This window comes from Thermobia domestica, chromosome 1 (genome assembly GCF_964235325.1).
Source record: "Thermobia domestica chromosome 1, izTheDome1.hap1.1, whole genome shotgun sequence".
Taxonomy (NCBI): Eukaryota; Metazoa; Arthropoda; class Insecta; order Zygentoma; family Lepismatidae; genus Thermobia; species Thermobia domestica.
This window is the reverse complement of record NC_137454.1, coordinates 297,182,860-297,209,260: the sequence shown is the minus strand read 5'-3', so window position 1 is coordinate 297,209,260 and position 26,401 is coordinate 297,182,860. Positions and strand designations below refer to the sequence as shown.

General features: G+C 36.1%; 1 protein-coding gene across 1 annotated transcript in view; it reads right to left on the bottom strand.

Moving 5' to 3' along the window:
* Positions 1-6,629: 6,629 nt before the first annotated feature.
* Pen (karyopherin subunit alpha) overlaps positions 6,630-26,401 on the bottom strand; it is an 89,065-nt gene continuing 69,293 nt past the window's right edge. The window contains exons 9-11 of the mRNA XM_081726911.1: positions 25,324-25,506; positions 21,841-21,990; positions 6,630-6,912 (exon numbers count right to left, since the gene is read on the bottom strand). Of these exons, the coding sequence (XP_081583037.1) occupies positions 6,814-6,912; positions 21,841-21,990; positions 25,324-25,506 (432 nt within the window). The 3' untranslated portion in view covers positions 6,630-6,813. The remainder of the gene's footprint in view (positions 6,913-21,840; positions 21,991-25,323; positions 25,507-26,401) is intronic.

Sequence of the window (26,401 nt, the reverse complement as noted above, 5' to 3'; positions counted from 1 at the left end):
CTGTAGAGTTTAAGATAAGATGATCGCTCATTTTGAGAAGTCCTTTGGAATCCCTTCCTCGAATAGATTCAGTAATATATGTAAGTACATCGGCAAAAGCAAAACATAATGTTCGATCGTTCTCTAGTTCATTTTCTGTTTTCTTTCTGCCTTATTATAAAAGCTGGATAAACAGTTTGCGTGATACTTTGCCTCTTAAGCAATCAAATCCCCGGCACTACAAATTCCTTTCATCGCCTAACTTTTCAGCGCACTCTGCGACACTTAATAGGAGTTCTCTTTGTGGCAACTAAGCTCAATTTTCTCGCAGGTTTAGCACCACGTTCACAGAAAAAAGATTTCATGTTTCAGTGATTTACTTTCGGACTTAAGTGTTCTTCTCTTTAAGGGAGCTGACTCCTCTCTTCTCTGTGGATGATAAGATCTTGTGCTCAAGTCTAATTTGTCCTTACTGTAATATTTACAATTTTTGTGATATTTGCCTGGAATTTCCCGAAAATGTTTGCCATATCACTCGATACCGTTATCGAAGGGCGCAAGTAAGTTGGTAAAGCAGTTAATTTTGAAAAGGCTTCCAGATTCCTACCTAAGGTAGAGTATGCTGAGTTAGGTCTGCTTGGATCCTTATTGTCTTTGGAAACTACAGGAGACTTGGTATCACCCTTTTGGCACAGTACACACTTCTTCCAATCTATTACAGAGCTAATTTCCATTGAACTACCTCCAACAAGTGTTACCTTTTTCGAGGAAGTTGCCATTTTCCTACGATCATTAAACATGATCAATTTAGACCCACTTGAGACTATTTATCTTACATAGTCAAATTAACTTACAATGCTTTAATTACAATAATTGTGATATTTTATACCGACATAAAGTGCATTTAGAACTCATGCTTAGTCTAATGGCTTGCGCGCTTGCCTTCTGTGCGCGTAATTCCGGGTTCGATTCTCAGTGGGGGTAGAGTTGAACGAAAGTGGTTCAACTATAATCGGATTTCACTATAATCAGTAGCTCCACGCCTTTAGCCACCAAGGCGTACACGTGGGACATTAAACTCAAAAAGTGCATTTAGTAATATCAACATTATTAAATTACTAGTTTATCAAAGTTTGGCACAATACCTTCATTAGAAAACTAAACTGAAAGCGATATTTAAAAGTGAATGAAGACTGTAGATGATAAACAAGTATATAAAGGATTAAGAATATAAAGGATCTTTTCATGAAAAGGCCTATATAAATGACTTCTCATATAACCTAAAGTGAGGGACCATTCCGATCGGGAATCGAGTTTGAACCATCTGGTTGCCGGCCAGGTATTGTACCACTTAAACTACCAAAACCATACACAATTTTTCTGCTTATGTTGATTTCTCTGGATATCTCTTATAAGAAAATTGTTTCAAATTCCACGATTTGCAAAATAGATTCTTCGATGTAAATTTCTTTCCTGTACTGAAGCGCTTTCACTTTCAAAAAAAGTTTGGGAAACGCCGGGTTCGATCTCCAATGTCTATGTATTATCCAATAACGTTTTCAATCACCAAGCATCAAGAAGTCATACAAAGTAAAAGAAATCTTAATTACCGGTACATTAGATAATCTGTATTATATACAGTGATAAAACTTACCTGAATTACCATTCTATTAGCACTGGAATAGGCAAAAAACAGCATTACTTGTCACTTCTTTGTACTGATCAAATTTTCAACACACACACTATCGTCAGAAAAGTTAATCAGACTGCAGCCGTAGATGAGAGTCCACTCAAGACAATAGGCTTATCGGAGACTTCTTGGTAACAAGAATTGCGTAGACGCCTCAAAATTCGCCTTTCTGTGTGATTCCAAACTATTCGAAACATTACACGGGATTTAAGTCATTCTTACTTTCAATAGAAATACTTCGAGAAAAGTGCTGCTGTTAATCCATGTTTTTTTAACAGTTCTATTCGATTCTTTTCATGTATTTCGAAAAATGATTTGGAGTTCATTCCTTCCCACACTTACTCTGGGGGCAGAAGGACGGGGGACAAAAACGCTTATTATTACTTTGTCGTACTTGTTTATAAATTTAGATACTTCAGTCAATATTTCGAAAATGAACTTATCTTTATGGATCATAATGGCCGCCATATTGGATTCATATAACCGGGCTGGGTTAGCCTGTCTTGTGCTCTGGTGAAAATGGGACTTATGAAGAACACATCACAAGAGAATGATTTGTTTCGTACAATGCAGAAACCATCAGTGATGTTTTATTACGGTAAATGAACTATCGTTCGAAATCTGGGAAAATCAATTGACAACGTGAATCTTTAAATTGCCATAACTTCGTTGTTTATCAACCAATCTGAATAAACTATACACCAAACGAAAGATAATTTAACTCTTTAAAAAGTTACACTCTTTCGATAATCCCAAGTGTTTACTTGTTATTTTTAAAAAATATTGCGAAGTCCTAAATTAAATTATTTCTGCAGATGTTAATTTTAGTGTAAGGTAAAAACTTTTGCTAATTTATTAGACCCTGTTACCTTTTACGTCGTTCAGTTTTTGAATCGTGAAGATCGGATTATTAGTTAAGGAGATATAGGCCTCTAAAACCAACACTATGAATTCGCAGAGGCGGCCATTTTTGATAGCCGCCATATTGGATTCTGGCCACCTATCGGAGTGGGGCCACTTAGATTCCTGCTTAGTTGCATCAGGTGAACAACATATCCGAGTGGCACCTTTTTAACAAAGTGCAGGGTTCAGACTTTTTTTTTTTTTTTTTTGGCCTTTGGCTCCCCTACTAAAAAGCTAATGGACTGAATATGATGGTGCAGGTATTAAACATTAAGAGCCACTCTTGCTTATTAGGATTTAAAGAAGCTACAATTAAATAATACATAATTATTTCGCTCGACTTTTCTATGAACGCACAGCTTCATAAGTTGCTAGTATACAAATTTCCTACTTCACAAGGTCAAGCAGTTTCCTTACCATTGATTTATTATATATATATATATATATATATATATATATATATATATATATATATATATATATATATATCACAGGGGTTTGACAAAAATCTAAAAAGTTTGCAAAAGTGTGAAAATCATACCTAGTATAGTGTGGGGCCTCCTTTTGCGTCCAAAACAGCTTGGATCCGACGTGGAATGGACGTATACAACTCTTGAATCGTGGTGTGTGGAATTTTATACCATTGTTCCTCCAAAACATGCTCCAGTTCAAGGGATGCTGGTGGAGGGTAATGAGACTGAACACGCCTTTCTAACCCAGACAAGGGCTCAATGATGTTCAGATCTGGTGATTGTGAGACCCAGGGGTGTGATAGCTCCTGGTCATGCTCCTCAAACCATGATTTCACCGTTTTTTGCAGCGTGACAGGGTGCCAAATAATATTGGTAGATGCCATCATCAGGGAACAATATTTGGGCCATGGGTAGAACCTGGTCCCTCAAAATGGCTCATACGCCTTCATCATTCATCATTCCATGCAGGGCTATGATGGGACCTGCAGAAAACCACGATATCACTGCCCATACTGTAACAGAACTACCCCCATGCTTTACAGTTGGGAGCAGACAATCTATCATAGGCCTGCGACTGTGTTCTCCATACGTAAATACGACCGGTTGTTGGAAACAAGGTGAAGGTCGATTCATCGGACCACATTACGTGTTTCCACTGCTCATGAGTCAACGCCTTATGATCCTTGCACCACTGGATACGCCTCTTCGCATTTACTGCTGTGACCAGGGGTTTGGTGTTAGCGGCCCTGCCATGAATTTTCATTTTATGAAGTTCCTTTCGCACTGTTTTTGATGAAACCGGGTTCTGTAGGCCGGAATTGAGTTCCGACATAATTTTCATTGCAGTGGTCTTCTTTCTAACTGCTACAATCCGTTTTAGTACCCTCCGGTCCCTATCTGACAGGATTGTCTTTCGACCACTGTTGTGCTTTCCAGACGTCGTTTGCCCATGAATTGTGTATGCCGTCGTGACATTGGACAGTGCCTTTCGATATCCCCACAATGTTCGCCACTTGCCACTGAAGCTCCAACCAGACGGGCACCAACGAACATGCCTCTCTGGGAGTGTCAGGTCACCCATTTTACCGCATTACTTTCACAACACGACACTCGCAGGTGAACGGGTTACTCCAGACGGAAGAGGAAGGTCCACATGACATTGAAAAAAACGATCGGCAACCGTAACACGCTTTGTACAGTGTGCCTGTATGAAGTGTTTTTAGAATTTTTTGCCTACCCCTATTTTATTTATTTATATATAAACTTGGGTCATGAAGTTGTTACTAAAACAAAAATAACTGCCTGCCTCAAACCAATACCATCCCCTCAAAAGAACCATGAAAAGTGTTTTCTATCGAAATGTGTTTGAAGTCCTTTGAGCAATAAAATGACAGCTGAGACCTCAAGAATGTGCTTTTTCTTTTTGTAAAGTCGTTTCAATCTTCCTTTTCAATTCTGCACATGGAATAAGTTTCCTATCTTTTTGAGTCGAAAGCAAATTAGTCCACGTGAGTGCGAAGTGAGCGCGCCGCGCTCTCTCGGGCTCACTTCTCTCAACTTTTTGCACTCAGTCGGGCTCGCGCTCATTTCTCTAATGGGCTCTCACTCGGGTACGCACTAATTTCTTTCAACTGGGCACGCACGCACTCGGGCTCACGGTCACTTCTCTCAACTGGGCTCGCACTCATTCGCACTCGCGATCATTTCTCTTAACTGGGCTAGCGATCTCTTCTGTTAACTGGGCTCGCGATCTCCTCTCGATTGGTTTCGCGTTCATTGGGGCTTCCGCTCACTAATCTCAAGTGGGCTCACGCTTAATTATTGAGCCCGAGCCCGGTTGAGCGCGAGTGCCGAGCTCACGAGCTTGGTCACCTGTCTCAGCCTGGAGAAACTGTTATCCTTCGTTTCTCTATTTGGCCATGAAACATACGCCGGAGATAAATACAACCCCTGTATACCACTGTGTTTGAATATATAACTTACAGGATATTTTTTAAATATTCAATTAGAACTGGGCAATCTACACACAATTTGGAATCAACCAGCAAAAACGGCACATATTTCTACTACTCGTAGTTTTCGAGATCTCATTTTCGAAAGGATTGGAGACAAACATAAACCTAACATTTGAAAATAGATAATTTCATATATTTCGGCACTTTTACGAAACTACAGGGGATTCTTTTAAAACTCACGGATTTTATTTGAGTCTAGAACTTCTAACAATTCCGATTTTCATACGGTTTTTGGCAAATGATCAAGGAAGGATGAGACTTTACTGGTTTAAAATCATCCGGGGCAATATCGATTACGCATAAAAATTCTCCAGTGTACCTTACCATTGGAATGAAGCGCGGTGTGGTGTGGAGATTTGAATTTTCTTCATTAGATGGCAACCTTGCCAAGGTCAATAAAACAGGAAACTGGGTAGGCTGTATTGGGAATTGTCCTGTACAATTCTGTGCTACTGTGTGAGTATGATCAGCGCACAGAATAGTATCCTCTTTGGAACAATATACATTTATCGTTAAAAACTTTGGAGAACAATCTGTTGTTCCTATGCAAAGGGCATTCAGAAACAAATTTGTCTCACATTCTTTCCCAGACAGGAATACAATGGGGTTGCTAATGAATAAATAAATTGGAAGTAACACTGATCCCGCAGACGGGTGTTGTGAAAGATGTCAGTTATCGATTACTTAGGTAACCCAAGAACTCTCTCCGTAGTTTGTGGTAAGAAACCGGCTATAGCTATTCAACATGTGATTTACGGGCGTTACCACTTACAATTTGTATTCTCACTAACACTTAATTTGTTTTCTGCAGTTTCGCTTCAAAAATCCAAAAGCTCCTAATTGTAAGGTACACTGGCGAAGATTTGTTTTTCTTACGGGTAATCGATATTACTCCGGATGAATTTAAACCAGTACATACAGTCCCATAAATCTCCAATCCTTCCTTGATCATTTGCCACAAACCGCATGAAAATCGGACTTCAGTTAGAAATTCTAGACGCAAATGAAATCCGTGAGGTTTTTTTAATCACTATTTTTTGCATGACTAATTCTTCTACGGATATATACAGATCTTATTCAAATCAACACAAAAAGTTCGAGATAGATAATTATATTGCAAAATTCATCTGAACTTCTTCAGCCGGATTCGTGTGAATGGATTTTACACAAGATCACTTCAAGTTTTATAAACCGTATTAGATGGAAAATTGTCAAAAATTACGTCGATATTTGGAAATAGAGATCGATCGATATATATCGAAAGATCGTACAGCCATAATTCCAGGTTTGTTCATTAAGTTCACTCTTAGAGAGATGAACAAACCATTGTAAATACAACGGATGGTTACTGAGACTACGGGATGGTTCATTGTGCTTACTGGAATTCCTATTGTACCTATCCCTCATTACCTGTTCAATCATTACAAGTAGAACAGAATCTTCAAATGTTACTCGTAACTAAGTACAGGAAATTTTGTTATTCATCTGACGCTCCAGTAGAATACTATCTAGTTAGAATTTCTTTTTTTTTACCTTTTAAATTTAAGATGGATTTTAAAATAAGAATAATAAAATTGACAAATTTTATTCACATTACGAAATTATACAAAATACAAATTAGAATATATAAGAACATACATGAAAAAAGGACAACTGGATTAATTTAATAATAGGAACTATACAACAGTTTATGCAAAATATACAAAAGAAGAAAGTTAGTCTGAAAGATTCGAGTTGAACGATCACGAAAATTTCAAAACGAAAATCCACCATCTGGAACAGAGTTAGTTTGCGAAAAGTCTATCTGGCCCTCTCTCTCCTGAGGAGCCAAATTGGGATCTTCAACAGTTTCCTGAAAAAAATCAAAATTTCATAAATTAGTTTGCGAGAAACATTTTTACAACTGAGTCACATCGAAGATCAATTAAGTACGGGCTTTCGAAGTGGGCTTTTTTTTTTTTTTTACTAATGTACTAACAAACTTTTTGTTGAGACTAAATCCATCAAATCGTTCAAACTGCAAGAGAGGTGGACGTAAAAAGGTCCGAAATTTGGTACATATCGATAAAGAGAATGTAATCCATGTGATTTAATTCAATATTGACGGGGGAGACTATCTTCATAACGAACTTTCAATCAAGAGCCACTTTGAGGCTCACCATAAATTTATAACAAATTGAAAATTTAAGAATTTCAACAAAACTACTATAGAATGATAAACTATATAGTAAACTTCCATAATCCAGACTAAATGGGGATAAGTTGACAGGATTAACTGAAATTATAAACAGTGGAAACTGCATTGCAAATTTTTATAGCAACAAAAACATCCCTTATGGTCAAAACTAATTTTCTTCATTTATGGTTTCTGTCTTTAAGTAATAATTTACTCATTTTGGGTAATTCTGTAGTATCTGTACTATGTAGTATTGATACTTTGTTGTGACACGCTGGTCTGATGCGGCCTCAGACTAGATAGGCAGTGTTGGCAAAAACCATGGTTTTGTTTTAAATAATTTGCTCTATGTATTCATATCATATATATGGACAGAAATAAGTTTGCTTCGCCTTATTATTATTATGCAACAACCGCGTTATGCTGGAAGGGGCCACATAAGCTTAAAGCGGAATAAAAACAGCTTCTCGAGTTACATCTGAGAGAAACTGTTCTCCATTTGAACTCTGAACCAGGACTAATTGGCCACAAATGTGATACGTCTGCCGACTCACTCACGAAGGACTCCTGATAAAAATACGTTGTACTGATCTTTACATACTTCTTAATATAATTGTCAAGAGTCATTTGAGTCCACTTTGCTCACTCATTTATACATAAACAGATACCAAAGATAGCTCTCATTTCATTAAATGCCCCCCCCACACACACACGAAAGTACGGCATTTCATCAATAGTAAACATTATTAAAACGAAACAATATTTAGAATTTTTCTTTGATTGCAATTACATTAAAAAAAAATCACAAAGCGAACATTTATAAACTTACATATATATAAAAAAAGTTGCTTTTATAGTATAATCTTTGGGTAATGAATGGGGAATTTAGGTCGGAATATAATACGAATAATATACGGGAGTGAAACGTGATAACCCACAAATGTGTGTTCATCAAGATTTTACAAACACACCTTACGAACATTTCTCGTTTTCTGGTTTAAACCAGCCAACCCTGTAGATAGGTTTAGCGGCCACGTGAGACCAACATGTCACTACGCATATTTTAGCTGGTTGTGTCCGGATTCTCCCCAGAAAATGCGAAGTAACAAGTGTAGTACGGCGGCAACTTCTGCACGCTTTCTTGTACTTTCACTCCGCGTAATTGCTGTCTCGTTTCAGTTTTGAGTGTAACACATGTAGACCTTTGGGTAATATCGTTTGTAAAATAGTGCAAATAAGCTGTGTTACAACTTTTCTTCGAAACTACGAGTGCTCTTGAAAATAAAGAAAAACATAAGTGAAGTCTGGTACGAAATCTTATCCGATGAAGATGATAATACTGATAACTAGCCATTGTTCTGTAATGTATATACTTTCGATGAATACCACCCTTCAAATTAGGGTAGTAATGAAGAAAGCCAGGTTAAGAAATTAAGCACAATACCCCTAGTGAAAAACCTGCTTCGGCAGTATTCCAGTAGATAAATTCCCTCCCACATCTAATAACGGACTCACGTTGAAAATCCCTCTTGACGGAACAGCGGAAATAACTGAAAATGTTATAGCGCAATTCACGAATGATGTGCCGGATAGTGAGACTGAACAGAATTTAAGTGCAAATAGTTCAGAATTGCCACCACACAGCATAAGTAGTTTATATCTTATTGATGGCAGTATCATAATCTCACATAATCAGATAGTTTGTGAAGAAACCGATATGACCAACAGTGCATAGCGAAAGGAATACTTAAAAATGTATGACTAACTCAATGGAAATAACTACGGATGAAACAAGTTTTTTGGTATTCTCATAGGTGGGGTTGTCATTTTCACGAAATTCATTTATATTAGTCTAAAAGAGATTAGAATGAAATGAAAAAAAAATGCCCAGAAAGTTTTTTAAAAAAAAAATTCCTAAAAATCTACTTTAGTGATAATTTGAATGCTACAGATACAGACGATAGGGTTCGTAAAATAAATCCCTTGCCCAATTTAGCGGGTAGAAGTTTTCAAAAAGCAGCTGTACCTAGAGAACATGTATACATAGAGACTATAGTGCCATCCCGTGATCGCCTCAAATTCAAGCAATATTTCTATCGAACAAAAATTGGCATAACTCTTCCAGCTTTGCCTGCAAGGGGGATACACATACAATTTGAAATCTTACTGTGGGAGAGAAAAACAAGGGGACAGAACAGTTCCATCTAAAGTTATTGAGCTTATGAATAACTTTTTAGGAGATTGAAGAAAATTGCGTACAGAAACTACTATACATCCATTTCCCTTAACTGCGAATTGATTAGGCAACGAACTCATACAATTGGAACCTTCCTGCAAATCAAAAAGTCAATCCTGCTGAAGTGAGAAAATGTGAACTAAGACGAGACGAGAAGTCCTACAGGGATATCGTGCTTAAGTGGCATAAGGGATGTTTGGTTCTTAGCACAGGGTTCCCCCTCATTTTCCAAGATGAAATTCCCTGACTATTCCAAGTTTTTCAGGCCACTTCTCAGAAATTTCCAGGTACACCATTTTGTAGCACACATTTATACCAGTGCATAGAAAAATAATTTGCACATGAAGGAAAAGAAACAAAACATTTTTTTAATTATGAAATGCCCCCTACCAAATAGCCGGATAAGGCAAAAAATGAAAACTTAAAAACCTGTACGCTATTTACGTACATTTTCTGCTCAATAATGTTGCCAATGAATTTATGAAAGTGCTCAACATTTTCAATCAGCCTCACTTCACTTTTCACCCTGGATGGGGTATGGCTGTTTATTTATTGCTACAAGTATTCTATTATTTTTCCTTTTCACAGAAGTAATAATAGTAAACATTTACAATCGTTAAAGTTGTTAATGGATGGATTCAGAAGTTAAAACATTTTATCAGTTTGACTATTTGTGAGACTTATTACAGATTATATATATATATATATATATATATATATATATATATATATATATATATCTGCCAAGAACTTTCTGCACTTATGATACATAATTACGAAAATTTTCGCAAGTCTTAATTTCTTATCAATGTCTGCTTCCTCGTGAGATAAATTTGTAATAAGCTTGGATTTCTTACTTTCAAGTTCTGTTTTTGACATTGAATGTGTGTCTTCTGCAGTCTCTTTCTATGTTCATCTGGTTGTTCACTTTTCTTTTTCTGTAATGCATCTGTACATGTTGAGTGGGACCAACGTACATATTGAAGCATCTTGTTGGTCTCATTCACTTTTAATGGACCACCTTCTACATAAACTGAGTTCTACACCATTCTTTGAGCCACAACTGTCTCTTCATGCAAATTTTCCACTAGTAAGTCTTTGTTAATAGAAAATCCACTTTCAACATTCGCGTTGCCATGCGAAAGCGTAAGTATTAATTTCACAACAGATCACAATTTCTTATATTCTCTGTTTGTTAATATGTTTGCGTACATTTGACAAAGATTATCATTTTCAAGAGAAAATTCCTTGAGCTGCTGATAGACTTTAGTATCTGAAAGAAATCGGGTGTACTGCTGTTTTACCAATCTGCTTGCATTGAAGATATGTGGTTATTATTCAATTATACCTGTACACGAAAACAAGCTAATTCCGACAACGTCGCACCTGCACACCATTGGTTTTCGACAGACGTTTGAGCCAGACTAATTAAATTTTATTAACTACCATTATATTCATGTATGTTTATGTAAAGAGTCAGCCATTCTCCTTTCTTCTATCTTAATAGTTTACAGGCAAATAAATGCCGCTAACATTGTAAGTAAAGAAAGTCTTAGTTCTTATGGAAGTTGACTGCTGCTGGTTGTCAAGTGACTGCAACCGCTTGCTCACAATACAAGATAGCGATGCAAGGATGTGCTTTCCATGTTAAATAGAAAACCAGCTATCATACTCAATGATACTGGATAGTTACAGTACTCATACATCTCTAGGAGTAAATCTTAACATTTTTTCTTATGAATCTGAGAAATGCATCAATATTAAACTGAGCTGAAGAGCGGAGTTATTTTTACTCAAACATTTCAAAAACAATCTTGCAGGTTAAAAAGAAGGTAGTTGCGCTACGAAGCAAATTTATAGCACCAGCCGCGCCTGGTATCCAGAGCATGCTACTAGTTCGTTGTAGTTTTACACCCCCTTGGTTATGGCCTTTAGGGTAAAGGGGTGATAAAGGTAAATAACTGGTGGAATGAGTATGTGGGGAGGAAAAACATATCCACAAACTCACTTAGCCTGGAACCGGACCAGGGACCACTAACACCAGATGTGAGTGCTCTACTACTGAGCCATGCCATGATGTGAGTGCCCCCTTCGTCATATTTAAGGCCACTAGCATTAACACTAGCTCTGGGGTGTATGTGATCACTGAGGAATGCCTAGAGACCAGTCGATATTAGACTGGGCGGGCTAACAGACTTCAAGCGCGGGAGTACGAGGATGCGAGATAATTCTTTTTCGGAACTGCCACTTGCATGGGTATTGACATGTCAGTGATGCACTGTTGGCGTAGACGACAGCAGGCAAAAGGTGCTGCAGTGGCGAGATGAATGGATGGTGGTGATAACCAACGAGAGGTAGATGACCACTGTAGATAGTACATGTCTGTAGACGTATCTATGAGCAGGTAAATTTGGCGTGTAAAATCTAATCACTCTAGGGAACTAACAACAAACTGCAATATGCAACACATCCTGCTTGCACTCAGTCATTAGAGGAGAGTATGACTCATGTGCCGTAAATTCATGACTTCAATTCAATACTGGTCTCATCTGAACACCAAGAATACTTTCTAAACGTTTTGGTACCATGACGTGTCAGATTTCGGACCAAAATCTATCCAACAGATGTACAATGCCTGACCGGCACGAGCTCCGGCAAGGACCACTATCAAACCACACCAAAATTTGTATCAAACGTCGGATAGCAATACCGAGTATAAAATTTCGAGATGTCCCACGGTGCTAGTTGAGATCACTACCACTGGTACTGAATTGCTATTGGATGTATGTATACTCTTCCACCAGTGCCCATGTGTCAGATGACAATCTTCCTATACCTGGAGGAGTTTTTACTGATAGGATGAGTATAAATTGAGGCTTATACCGCATTATTCATTCTCGACAAAATCCTTACTCTGAATGAATCTTTCTCCTCTTAGGTTTATTTTATTCCTTGGTTAAGTTACGTTAAAAGCATGAAGGTTAAAGTTTTGGTTTCTAATAGAAAACAAAGGTAAGCCAGCCCACTGTTTTTCACCATGTCATTCCAATCCAAGAATAATTAAAGGTGGTAAACACCGCTGCTTCGGAGACTATCCGAATAACTTATCTTTACAACAGGGTTGCCTGCTGAAAATTAGACTATAAAAGTAAAAACACTAGCATTTCTTCAGCTTCAGTGAGTATACGATTCATTAGTTTAATAGGTACGCACCATATGTAGAAGAAAAGTTTCACGACTACACTTCTGGAAAGCTCCTGTGAATTCACAGCATTAAAAGTCCGGCAGATATGAATTGCACATACACACTGAAAAAAGTTATTTGTACAATGACCAAGCGTTCATTCAAAGTTCAAAAAACTAGTAGCAATAAGAACTGTCAATGTTATTCGTACCTATCTATGAAGTGCATGTAGTACACAACATTTTGGAGTAAAACTAGTTTAGTTTCAGCCAACTAAACAGGTTTAAATTTATTTAACATTTAATAATTGTTATGGCATAAGCATTGTATTGCTTAAGTCTAGTGTCTGAAAAGCATTATGTCAAGAGAGAGTTAAGTTCTACAATCGCGCATAGTTGGCGGTGAATGTGGCACGTAACATAACTCAAACCATCAATGCGGTAGTTTGTGCCCTCAAAATTTAGTGATGAGTTCCGTGATTTGACAGTCGCAAAGAGTGAAATTTAAAGTTAATTCGGGATAGTTTTGTTTTAGGAATTTGAACCGAGTCGTAACGCTATGCAGTAAGTGCGACAGGTAAAGAGGTAGTTGATCACAGCACATGAACAACATGATTCAAGAAATTTCACTCAATTTACCGATCAGCTAAGGTCAACTAGGCAGAATACTGGACTTCGAGCCTGTGGGCCAGGCTATAGAAGCAAATCAGAGGACTAGCATTCAGGTTATCAGGTGAGCTATTTCTCAACGCGAGCGGTTCGTAATCTTCATGACCTCGGCTAAAGCATCCGGAGCTACCGAATTATGCCCTACGAATTCACTCCAGCTCAGAGGTGAGCGGGTATATTCAAGAAACCCATAGAAATCTATGCGAGTTTTCTTAAGGTTAAATAAAATCTGAATATTTCTCTGAAATTCCAATGTGAATAAGTACTGGTAAACAGGGCCAATGCCGGAACCTTTTCTCGAGACAAGTTTCAAATGAGATGCTGGTGTCTGAACTATGAGTATCAAATCAAATTAAAAGAATTTACCGAGTTTCAAACGGTCGACCCATCGAACTTTACTCCGAACAGTTGGGAATCATTGTATGACAAAAATTGCTCCAGCGATTTTTTCCTGCAAACTTACAAAATAGGACAACTATTTTTCTCTATTTCCAGAAAAGCAAATTACCTACTATCCGTTTCATAAAGATAGGCCCCTGACTTGGCGGTGCTGCCGTGATGTCCAGTCAAAACTTATATTACATTGTCGTACCTCGTTGGAATTGTTGGAATGTTGTCTTTTCAATACTTAAGACATGCAAATTTTCTTTGTACTGTGTAGTGAGAAAAAAATAGAAATTAATGAAAAAGTGCGTATTTTTTCGTACTTTTTTGGTAAATCAATGTTTATAGGACTATATCTCGGAAAGGAGATAACATGAAATAATTTCCTGTGCACCATATGTAGATGCATATGTTACCTGTAAGTTCTGAAAATTTCATCACTCAACACGTAGTAATTTTCTTGTTATTCAGTAAAAAGTGAGACATCATTATCTCTGAATTGCTGCGGTGTATTAACAATCTTAAAAAACTTTTAGAAAGATCTTAAAGTAGCTTTTTCAACCAAACTGTTTTGACTTGTTTTAAAAGATAAATAATCACAAATATGACATTATGATTTTCTCAGCTTTGCGCCCTTCGCTATCGCAGTTTATACGGAGTGCTACGTTGCCACATTTTCCTGGCGCGTATACACTCTCAGACGGACGGGTATTTAAACTTGTCACGCACACTGTCCGGCACTTTTTAGAGATATTTTTAAAATTTTATCTCCACAGATTTTAAACCAATTTGTTAGAAATTAACAGGATATGCAAAAAATGTGCCAAATGTTCAAAATTAGAAAAGCGAACTCTTATTTTGTTTGGATTTGCATGTGATGGTCTTCGAAAATTTGTTGCTTTTTATCAGTTTTTCACTTACTGCACGCAGTACAAAATACACTTTCACAGAAACAAATACAAGCATAAACTTTATTATATGATACAACCTTAGTTGATATGTAATATTGAGTTTACACTTCACAGAAAATCTGTTCCATCACTTGACAGACATACTAATAGCTCTTGCGTAGTTGATTTGTAAAACCGCGTAAAGCTGGCTTCCGTACAAGGCTTATGTGAATAATTAGTGTAAAAATTTCCTTGTTTTTAATTAAAGTAACACGCTTTCATTTAGAAAACAAAGATTTTTGTTTTAGTATTTTTTTCTTTTTCTCAATCTGCTGTTTTGCGTATTGATTCATAACTTTTACTACTATTCCTGGGAGAAGCTCATGTAGTTTGGATTCCACGTTAATCAGTAGGTCGACGTCTCATATAGCCTCACTGCTGAACAAGACGTTCAACTCAAAATCAATTCAACTTTTTTTTTTTTTTTTTACTATAAAACTTCATCGGTAAAAACAGCTGAAACACTTTATATGCGGAATACTCTGTAGATAGCCCAGCATTTTGATCAATTTCCGAGATACCACTAAACAGGGGTATGCATTTACTTGAATTTCATCGCTCCAAGCTACATCAGAATCTGTCTTTGAATAGGAACGACTTTTTTTCTCTCTTTCCCAGCGCAGCCTCAGGTTCACTTGAAACAGAGTTACTATCTTGTTCACTCCCGAATACGCCACTGAGCACAGAATAATCAATGTCATTACTATTCATTACTAACTCATAACCGTCTGAGTCGGAGTCATTTATCAGTTCTGCAATTTCATTATCCCTAAAAATTTTGTCTCTTCTTTTTGTAATACCACCGCTCGTAAAGGAATATCCATATATATATATATATATATATATATATATAATCAAAAGCCACGACATATACTAAGGAAAATATAAATGCCTATTCGTCCGTCTCATTGCAATGAACCCATATGGTGTGAGTGCATGTCTAAGTTTTTGACGCCTACGAACCGAAGGGAAGTGTTGAAGGCGTAATCAGTGCAACGTGATTAGACCCAAATACAGCCCTCGTCACCTACTCATTGCTTTGTTTTTTTTTTTTTTTTTTTGTTTTTTTTTTTTCGTTGAAAGAAAACAAAGGACCCATTCTGTGTTATTGTACATTCGGCAGGGGAATTGATCGCAGAACTTAGGTGAACACGTGATTGCCAAGGATACATTTCTTTTTAACCTTTAACATGTTCGTAAGCTGGAAAGTGTGTATACTGATACAGGATCTTGAGGTAGAAATGGAGCCATTGTTAATAAGTATACAGGAAGATAACAGGAGCAGCTATGAGTCAACAAACCCATTACGAAAGTGAATGAAGTTTTCGGATGTTTTACTTCAACGTTTTATTTCGATTAAATTGAGATGTGTAATGCATTATTATTATTTTTATGATGTTGTGAAAGGTTATAATAAATACTTTTTCCTATTACATTCTTATGAAGTAAGCTTCGCGCTACAAACTTCCTGAACGCGACAACACTGCACGACAGCGTTGCCGCACTTCCACTTACTGTATGCTGTTTCTTCATATAAGCGCGGGGAATTTAAAGATTGGGCTGCAACATGGCTCACCGCTTAACGCAGAGAACATGTTGAAGTAAAAAAAAAAAAAAATCTTAAAAAAATAAATACTCTACCAACTAAACCTTTTTATGTTAATAGTTTCAAATATTTGGAACACTAGACTTCCAAATTTTCGAACAGTGTTTTGTACGTTTCTCTAACTACCATGGTAAAGGAGATCAGAGCGTCGTACATTTGTTTTAATTACACAAAAAGTATCAAGTGATGAAAATTGAACTTTTCACAACTAACAGTTAATGGATGCATCTACATATTGTGCACAGGAAATTATTTCACGTGATCTCTTTTCTGAGATATAGTCCTCTAAACATTGATCTACCAAAAAAGTACGAAAAAATACGCACTTTTTCATTAATTTTTATTTTTTTCTCACTACATAGTACAGAGAAAATTTTTATGTCTTAAGTATTGAAAAGACAACATTTCAGCAATTCCAACGAGGTACGACAATGCAATATAAGTTTTGACTGAACGTCACGGCAGCACCACGAAGTCAGGGGCCTATCTTTATGAAATGGATAGTAGGTGCTGTATTGGCATGAGTTTCATTCAATGTTATCAAAACTTACATTACTAATTTGACTGGTATTGGGTTCGTGCGGTGATTTTACGTCTGTTTGGAAACTTATCAGTTGCACCGCAAAAAACTTCGGGATATTCTGAAATAACAGGCTGGGATGCCTAATTACGAGTAGTGTTAAACAAGTACAGGGTTATCTGAAAGTGCATCATACAACACATGCAACAGCAAGTAAACTTTCACGAGTCTAAACTGGGACATCAACCAAGAAAAGCAGTGACTAAGCCAGAAGTGCTAAATGAGTGAAAGGCAGTTGGTTCGTGAAATTTCCTGAAGTGAAAAGTGAGCCCCACGGTTATTGACCAACAGCATGTTCCGATGAACCAATTAGGAACTCCACGAAAAAACAGTGGGATTCCTAATTAGAAACCCTTCGGAGCAGTGTTCGTGTAACTGCATATGATTTAGATATACATCATACCATTATTATTCAGAAGCTCCATGCAATAGTTAAGGTGAAGTTTGCCACATGGTTGTCCTATGAGTTGGTACCAAACAAACACTTGGAAGTACGGTGTAACTTCCATACATCTCCAATTAAGTGTGTCGTAAGTTATTACATGCGTTCTTCATTGAGATGCGGACAGCAACAATTTTTATTCGTGACAGATTGCTTTTAAAAAAAATAACAGAAAAAGCGAGACGTCTGTCCCAGAAACCTTTCGGTAGTTATTGAAAGGAATGGTGTGTAAACATCTAATATACTGAGATTGAAGACTACGAGCACATTGAGAAACATCAATAGGACGTATTATAGTTGTAAATTAGAATATAAGTGTTTAAAATTACCTAGAATGTGCCACATTAACTACATCTTGCTAAATACCACTTAAGATGCCTTCCATTTCAACTCAGGCAAAAAAGTAAAATTGAACAATCACTATCTCAGATATTGTTGAAAACTTTTTTATAGCAACTAGACAGGTTTTTAAGAGGTTTTTTTTTTTTTTTTTTTGTTTTGTTTTGTCGGAAAAAAAAATCCCGCCAAGTAATGGGCCATCAAAGACTGGGAGTACAATTTATGAATTGTAGAAGACATGGAAAATGGTCAACTTCGGAGCCCCACCATTCGGCTATGGAGACAGTTATAATTGTGGTATGTAGATAGGGATATAAAACTATTTTATTATACTGTAGTTTGGTTTCCGCATCTTTTTGTACATAACAAATGAACGTGAGTTTATCTGAAAAGTCGAAGTTTGCGAATTTTTTTTCGAGTACTTCCGGTTCGAATTTTAAAATTGTTTTCACGGTTAGTAAGACCTACTTACCCGCTTTCAGAAAAAATTTGTATCGGTTCTGTGTGCAACAGTTTCGTCGCAAATAAATTCGAGAAATTGTAAAATTTTCAAAAATCGCCATTTTCTCGAAAACACCATATTTTAAAATTCTGAAATTTTGTCAGATGGTTCAACTTTACATGAATAAAAAACATACCAAATATCATTCTCGACCAATGCTTCATGGATTAGCTACAGCCTTTTGAAGTTAGCGAGGTTTCGTTAACTGTGATGTTACAGTTTGCAACACTGGAAACAATAAAAGTGCAACGATTTGATGATGTTTGTGGTTCACATTCATTAAATGAAGAATAAAATGGTTTTCCTGACTTTTTATTATTTTGATCAAAAATGCTCTTTGAAATAGTAAAATGAGCCTCCCCTTACCCCTGAGTTTTCTTCAACCGAAGTGATCTGAGATGGAAATTACGATTACGAAACACACAAATTTTAAGTTCATTTATCTAAAATTTTCACTGATTCGAAAACGAAGCAACGTACGATACAATAACAAAGTGGCAGTTTTTTAAACGAGATCATTCTTCGGAAACAATTTCACTGATATTTTTTTTTTTAACATGAACCAATCATTTGCTTGCTTGGTGTTGTCTTTGATAACAGCATGTAATCGTGCAGATGCTCGAAAAGGTGTTCGTGCACTCAACTCGTAGCACTGTCGATAGTCACAAGACGCTTACTTTCACTTCTCTTATGCTCTTCTGGAAAACTGTACCCTGTTGAAGGTCCATGTGGAAACAAACAGCACTTCAACTTCACGTAATTCATGATATTTCCGTTACCCAGCACTAGTTATATATATATGTAACAAAAGTTTCTTTCTTCAGCTTCTGAAATCTACACTTTGAATTGCAGAAGCTCGATTTGGGGGGAAACATGAGTTAGTTCATGGTGATCCGTTACTGATTAAAACTTCGCCATTTTCCGAAAGCCAAAGGTGACTTCGTTGAATACCAGTTACCGGTCGCACACTTTCCCATTCTTTCATTTTTATTATTTCCGAAAATTGTCGAATTCAGTTCCAGGCAACAAAACTAGAGTAATACCCGAAGTTTGTACTTGCACTATACTCACGAATTCTTCTGCAGTTTTAATAATGTGTATCTGTTTTTGTCTAAGGTTATGCCGCGTTGTCACATTCTTTTACCCCCCCCCACCCACCCACCCTTCCCATCAATACCGTCACAGAGACTTGCATGGCCGGTTTTACTGAAAAGCCACTGTTTTATCGGACCTGTCTGCATCTCGAACATCTGAAAGCGATTTTTAAAGTGGGGTGCAGCACCATCAGAAATCACTGATACGGTTTGGGAAATTGTAGACACTTATTTCAACATATTCGAATCTTTTTCTATAACCTATATTTTCGCTTGTCTTCGAGTATTTTTAGAATCTTTTCTATGGCTATGAGTACATGAGCCGAATAGTGTGTTTGTGGTCGCTTATTACAACAAAACTGGCAGTTGTTAATAATAACTGTCGTAAATTTGCTCGTTTTTCCGGTAACAATTTCACTTTGCAGAACAGTCTTTTTCAATGAATTTCACATGAAGTAAAACAGAATTTCACTTTGCAGAATAACAGAAGTTTTCAATGAATTTCACATGAAGTAAAACAGAATTTGTATCTTGAAATTTTATACGATGCTTTTCGGTAGCAATTAATTCTCTTTGGATTTTCTTGATGTTATTACAATTCTTACAGTTAAACCAGCAACGTACGATACGAAAACAGCGAGTTTTTTTTAACGAGACCATTCTTATCCCATATGGCATACGTAACACTATTTTCATCAGGATCCGTAATTAAAGACTCCATACTTATTCCATCCACTCCAGGACATTCACCACATTCTTGAAGACAGCTGTCAATTTCTACGGATCATACAACTAAAGGAAATAGATTACTGATGTCAGCTTCAATCCAGGCTGCACCTGATGTATTTTAAAGCAGTAGCAGCTAACTTAAAATTTGCACAATGCACACACACACACCCCTCGCAGATTGCGGATTGGCCCACTTTAGTCGAATACTATAAAATTCCGAGTGACCCATTCTTATGCTGGAACTGTTCTGTTTAAAGAGTCCCTAATTTCTTTGATGGAACGCGTAAGAAAACTTTTCGATTTTTTTTTTTTTTTTTTTTTTTTTTTTAAACTGTTCTTTTTCGATCACTAATGACATCGCACTTAATTGAGACTGGAGCATTTCAAATCACTGAGGTAATAGTTCAGGCTTTCTACAGATCATATGAATTTATTGGATGGCCATTTCAAGTAAACTTAAAATTTGTGTATTTCGTAATCGTAATTTCCATCTCAGATTACTTTGGTTGAAGAAAACTGAGGGATAAGGGGAGGCTCATTTTACTATTTCAGAGAGCATTTTTGATTAAAATAATAGTCAGGGAAACCTTTTCATTCTTCATTTAATGAATGTGAACCACAAAAATTGTCGCACTTTTATTGTTCTCAGTGTTGCCAACTAACATCTAAGTTAACGAAATTTCACTAACTTCAAAAGGCTGTAGCTAATCCATGAAGCATTGGTCGAGAATGATATTTGGTATGTTTTTTATTCAAGTAAAGTTGAACCATTGACAAAATTTCAGAAATTTAAAATATGGTGTTTAAGAAAATGGCGATTTTTAAAAATTTTACAATTTCTCGAATTTTTTTGCGACAAAACGGTTGCACACAGAAGAGTTACAAATTTTTTTCTGAAAGCGGGTAAGTAGGTCTTACTAACCGTGAAAACAATTTTAAAATTCGAACCGGAAGTGCTCGAAAAGAAATCGCAAACTTCGACTTTTTCAGATCAACTGACGTTCATTTGTTAAGTTATGTACAAAACGATACGCATACACATGCCAAAACTACAATAAAATATAGTTTTTTATATTCCTATCTACATAACACAACAAGAATTCTAAGTACCTGTCTCCATAGCTGAATGGTGGGGTTCCGAAGTTGACCATTTTCCATGTCTTCTGCAATTCATAAATGTACTCCGTCTTTGATGGCCCATTACTTGGCGGGAATTTTTTTTTTCGGCGACAAAAAACTCTTAAAAACATGTACTGCTATAAAAAAAAGTTTCAACAATATCTGAGATAGTGATTTTACATGCTCTGCCTGAATAGAAATGGAAGGCACCTTAAACTGATTTCTTGACTTGTAATACTAATGCTCCTATTTATTGAACGTTATCTTCCTTTCCTGCAAATTCTACTTTTCAAAATTACATTTAGCATTATTCTTTTTGTTCATGTGTTAATTGTATTAACTGAAGAAATTGATGATCATTACAATTCATATACATCCATGAAGTTCACTGAATCAAAAGAGATGCTGTTGTCAGGTTCGTCGATATTACGCTTCTAGGCTGTATGGAGAGGGTAACTGAAGAACAATTTCTAGTAGTCACCATCGTGTAGACAATTTCCAAACGAGTCAAGACTACGGGAGAGAAGGCAACTAGTCTTCATACAAGAACTGTCTTGCCAGGCATAATTGACTTACAAAAATTCTATTTAGTAGAACGAGAAATATGTAAAGCAGCAGTTAAAAGTTTCAAAATACTACTTTACAGACATTCTAAGATGAACAGCTATTTAACAGCAAAGAATTTACATTTAGAATCTAATAATGTAACAATAGTAAGGCTAATACATTAAAAATTTTGAAATTTGATAAAACCCTTGTTGAAATACTTACATTCTCTGAGAAATAAGTATCTATAAGGTTTAGAGCCTTTTGATAAACCTGTTCATTTTCATGATTTTGAAGCAACTCTAGTTTATCTAAGCCACCACATTCTTCTATCATTAAAGCTACGCGTTCCATCTCACCAAGCTTTTCAGCAGCCTAGAAGAAAGAAAAGAAAACCTCTCACAATAAGCTTTACACTTAAATCTTTTAAAATCCATTCAAATGTTTCAATTAAGATGTATTAAAAGAACTTTTAATAAATATTGTCAAACTTTATTTATAAATATTTATAAACTTTAATAAACTTTGTCAAATATTTTCAAATCTGGAAGTGAAATTTAAAGATAACTCCATGAAGTTTTTCTTTTAAAATATTGTATTAAAAGTATAGAAAATGTAGACTGAGTTCACTGTTGGAAGGATATGACAAGTGGAGAAAATATATTTGCCATACCGATACAGTGAAACCAATGGAACATTATTTCTCCGTTATTGAGAGGTTACATAAGTTTACTCACAGCTCATGCGGTAATTGTATGCAATTAATTGTAAATTATTAGTTTTATATAGTTAATTTTATTAATATATTGTTATATTTAATTTGTTTATATTGTTAATTTTCATACAGAACTTTACAGCATTACGCTGCTCCTAATGCCACTGCATTTTCCATTCATTCAGGTTTCGATAGGGGTCACTAACACGCACTCACACCATTAGTGATCTACTCACTCCCGCGTCTCGGAGGCAACTGACGCTTGTGCGGTCGGTTAAATGATACCCCCTACTACCGTATCCTGTCAGTGGAACGGGTCTGTGCGCATGCCCCTACTCAGGTAACACTCAGTCTTGAAACTTTGTGAACGCACCCTGTGCTGAATATTACTTATCACGGTTCACCCATTTACTCCATCAGTTGAAGCCATTAGAATTACTTACTCTCCCTTGATGCTACAAGTATTTTATCTGATTAAACAAGTTTCTAGTAAAGCCGTTTTAAAGAGGGTTTAAAACCTTGCTCTTAATTCAGGAGATTTAAGCTATTCTTAATGATTAAAAAAGTAAACCTTCTGAGAAAACTCATTCCATGTTAGAGAACAGATTGCTTTTAATTTTTTCTAGAACTTTCCTTTCTTTTAAAATCATACTTCCAGCTAAGTATTATGTATGTATGCATTTAGAAATTGTCTGAATAAGTTCATCAACTGAATTTAAACTCTCTAACGTTAACGAAGGGAGCTAACTTTACAAGGGTGCAAGTTCTTCCAGAAGTACATTTATTAGTGGGTCTTTCTGAAACTGCTTTAAAAATTTAAATGGTAAAGACGCATGCACTAGAAAATTCAACTGACTAGAATTTTGTCCTGACTTTCAATCTAGCTTGGGAAACATTATTATTTATTACTGGCCACTAAGTTATAACCAGTGTCACGACTTCAGAAGTTTTTCATAGAAAAGGAACGGAAAAGCTGCTAAAACGAGAGAAAGAGGCAATAAAGTGGTTATTTCCCCTCAACTGTACTGAAAATATAAACTATATATTCTCTCTTACATGTGTAAGTATCTCAAGATTTTAAATGTTGCTTTAGCATTCAGAGAGACCAATGAAGCAAGCTTCGCTTTCACCCCCAACACTGATTCTTCTGAAGATTAATCAAGCATTTCTTTGGCAAATAGCAATTTTTTTTTTCTAAACTGTTTTTTAAAAAAGTTTCTAATGGCAGTTTAATCATAGACAAAATATTAGTTTGCAATCCTAAATTTTCTGATTGGCTTAAAAAACACCTTCGAAATGGTACCTACGTAGTCTGGATACAGAGAAAGCACTTACCAGGCCCGCAACCCGCCACAGAGGTTTGGGGGTTCCATGAATATGTTAGAGGGGCAAGTCATTAAAAATTCTCTTACAAATAGCTAAATTGTGTTTTTTTGTATTAATAATAGCATTTTGTGTTAAGGTCTAGAAGGGCCACGAAAAGTGGTCTTGACAATTCTCGCACGCTTAATCACAATGAAATTTGGAATAAAATTTTAAAAAACAGTGAAAAGACTAAACCGAAGGAGAATTGAAGGAATAAAAGCTCGAAAAGGTTAAAAAGGTGTTATCTATTACCAACTGGAAGCAACATTTGACACCTCGGGTATTTTCAGAGAGCTTGTTTTCGCTCTAAAATGAAACAAGTGAGCACTTAAAAATCCTAAACTTAGTTAAAATTCCTTCAGCATCTGTGATTAAGATCAACTCCGTGTTTCAATAAAAACACACTGAGCATAAACTCCATTGATATATCACTTGCATAATATATATATTTATTTTAGATGTGAGAGAGAGAGAGCAAACTGATCCTGAGTACAGAATCAATCAAGGACAATGCTAGGATAAGAGCTTCCACGAGAAGGGATACATGTGCGAAAGTGGAGATTTGTCAGGATCTTCAATGAAAATATTTTGTTAACTAGCAAAGTGATAATGAAACGGACACGACGTGTGGCATGTGGACGGGCTAGGAACATTTCTGGAGTGCAACATCCACCCTCTCCCTTCCGGCCCACACATGTGATTTGGACCGTAGTATCCAGTAAGCATTTGATAGGATCCTATTTCTTAGAAGCTGCTAACCTGCGCCTGAACTTACCATATTAAGATAGTAGTTTGTTCCACAGCTCCAGAGGCTGAATGTCAATCTGAATTATTCTGGTTTCAAGAATGTGCACCATGCAATATGCCATCACTATCAGGAAACACCTGAAAAGTTTTTCGTGATGGATAGGGCAAGGATGAACTTCCAGTGCCTCTCTATTGGCTTCCCAAAAGCCCTGACCTCATGCCTCGTGACAATTTTCTATGAAGTTAATATCAAGGAAAATTTTCCCCAGGAGCGACACCATGTAACCCGGGATGCAGATAATCACTAACCGGTACCGCTTCGTAAATCGCAGGAGGACATGGTGCTGCATTTTGTCACGAAAATAATGTACGCATACAGATAATCTAGATCAGTGATCAACTAAATTCGGTACATTGTTGGGCATTCTTACACCTTTCTGTAGGTGACATCTGGACCACCTTGCGGTATTTCAGCTGAAACATTGACAATTGTATGTTACTATATCGCTATACACTTTCTAAGGGCTTCCTCAACTGAAATATTTAGTGTCTGCTTCAGTAAATTATTAAGAATAGGTTTAAGTTGAAGAAAAAAGTCGTAGCTGCAAACAATTTGCTACAGAAACTGCTCGTTAAGAGGTAATCAACATTTGGGTTGTATCAGATTTTTCTATTACTACGTAGATTACCTTTATATAATTAGAATAGTCTTAATTTCTAAAACAGCATGTGAAATCAATATTTTACAAGTAAATATTAATTGCAATATAACTTGTTATATACAAATGAATGGAAGAAATAATGGGATAGGAAAATGTTGCCCTTATTATAACTTACGATTATGAAACCAAATAATTTTAGTTAAATATTTTACTACTTACCTGCAAAATATTTTGAAGACCGTCAAGAACAACAAGCACAGTCTTCCATTCTTTAGCGTGTAGCAAATCACAAAAAGGTTTCATTAAGTTGTGCTGGCACAAAGTAACAATTTGCGGTATTGATCCACCCGATGTGAAATTTGTTACAGCCCATGCAGCTTCCTTCTGAGACTTGAAATCGCCCTGTTACAGAAAATCATTCATCACATACAGTACTTAACTTTCAAAATTAAACATTTACAGCCGTAATTAAATCTCCATTCGTATTTGATCCATCATTTCTTGGACGCAAACTTCAAATCCTCGTTTTTGTTTCAATTCTTTTATGGAACTAACATTTACCTGTACATCGAGAATTTTTGTACAACCAAATAAATAATAAATAAAGATCACAAATGGCACTGAAGAATAACATAGCGCAGAGAATTATTTCTTGCTCATTTCATCTAGTTTCACACTGTCTAACGATATTTAGTGAACTGAAAATACTATGCCTACACACCTATTTATAATTATGTTTTACATATATTTTATACCAGGTTAAGAATATTGTCACGCTAAGATTATAAAAGACATACAAAGAAAAGAACTCAAAATATGTATGGAAATTTAGTTTCAAAGTTACAAGACTCATAGCATATAGCAAGTACAGTAATCAATACTTTATGTTTGTACCAAGTGAAAATAAAACGATTCGCGTCTATCTTGCGGTTAAATTTAAAAATTTATTAGAGATTGAATGGTTTATCCTTTGAATTTAATTGTTTTCACATTTTTTTAAAAACTAATTAACAAGAAACTGTAAAGAAAGTTGAATAGTAAGGAAGTGAACCAATCAGTATTTGCAAAATTATTTTTGTATCTTGAGAGTCACTGACCAACTGTCGGGCATAAATGTCTTCATTTTACGAAGAATCTTGAAAATATTAACTCAATAGTACTGTAAGCATTAAATGACTAACTTAATGAAACCCATGAACTTTGACACTATTTCGGAACCAGAAAAATCCCTATTGATTTTTACTTATTGCCCTGTCACCTGGTCACCATTCCATCTTACATCTTTGAAACAAAGTTG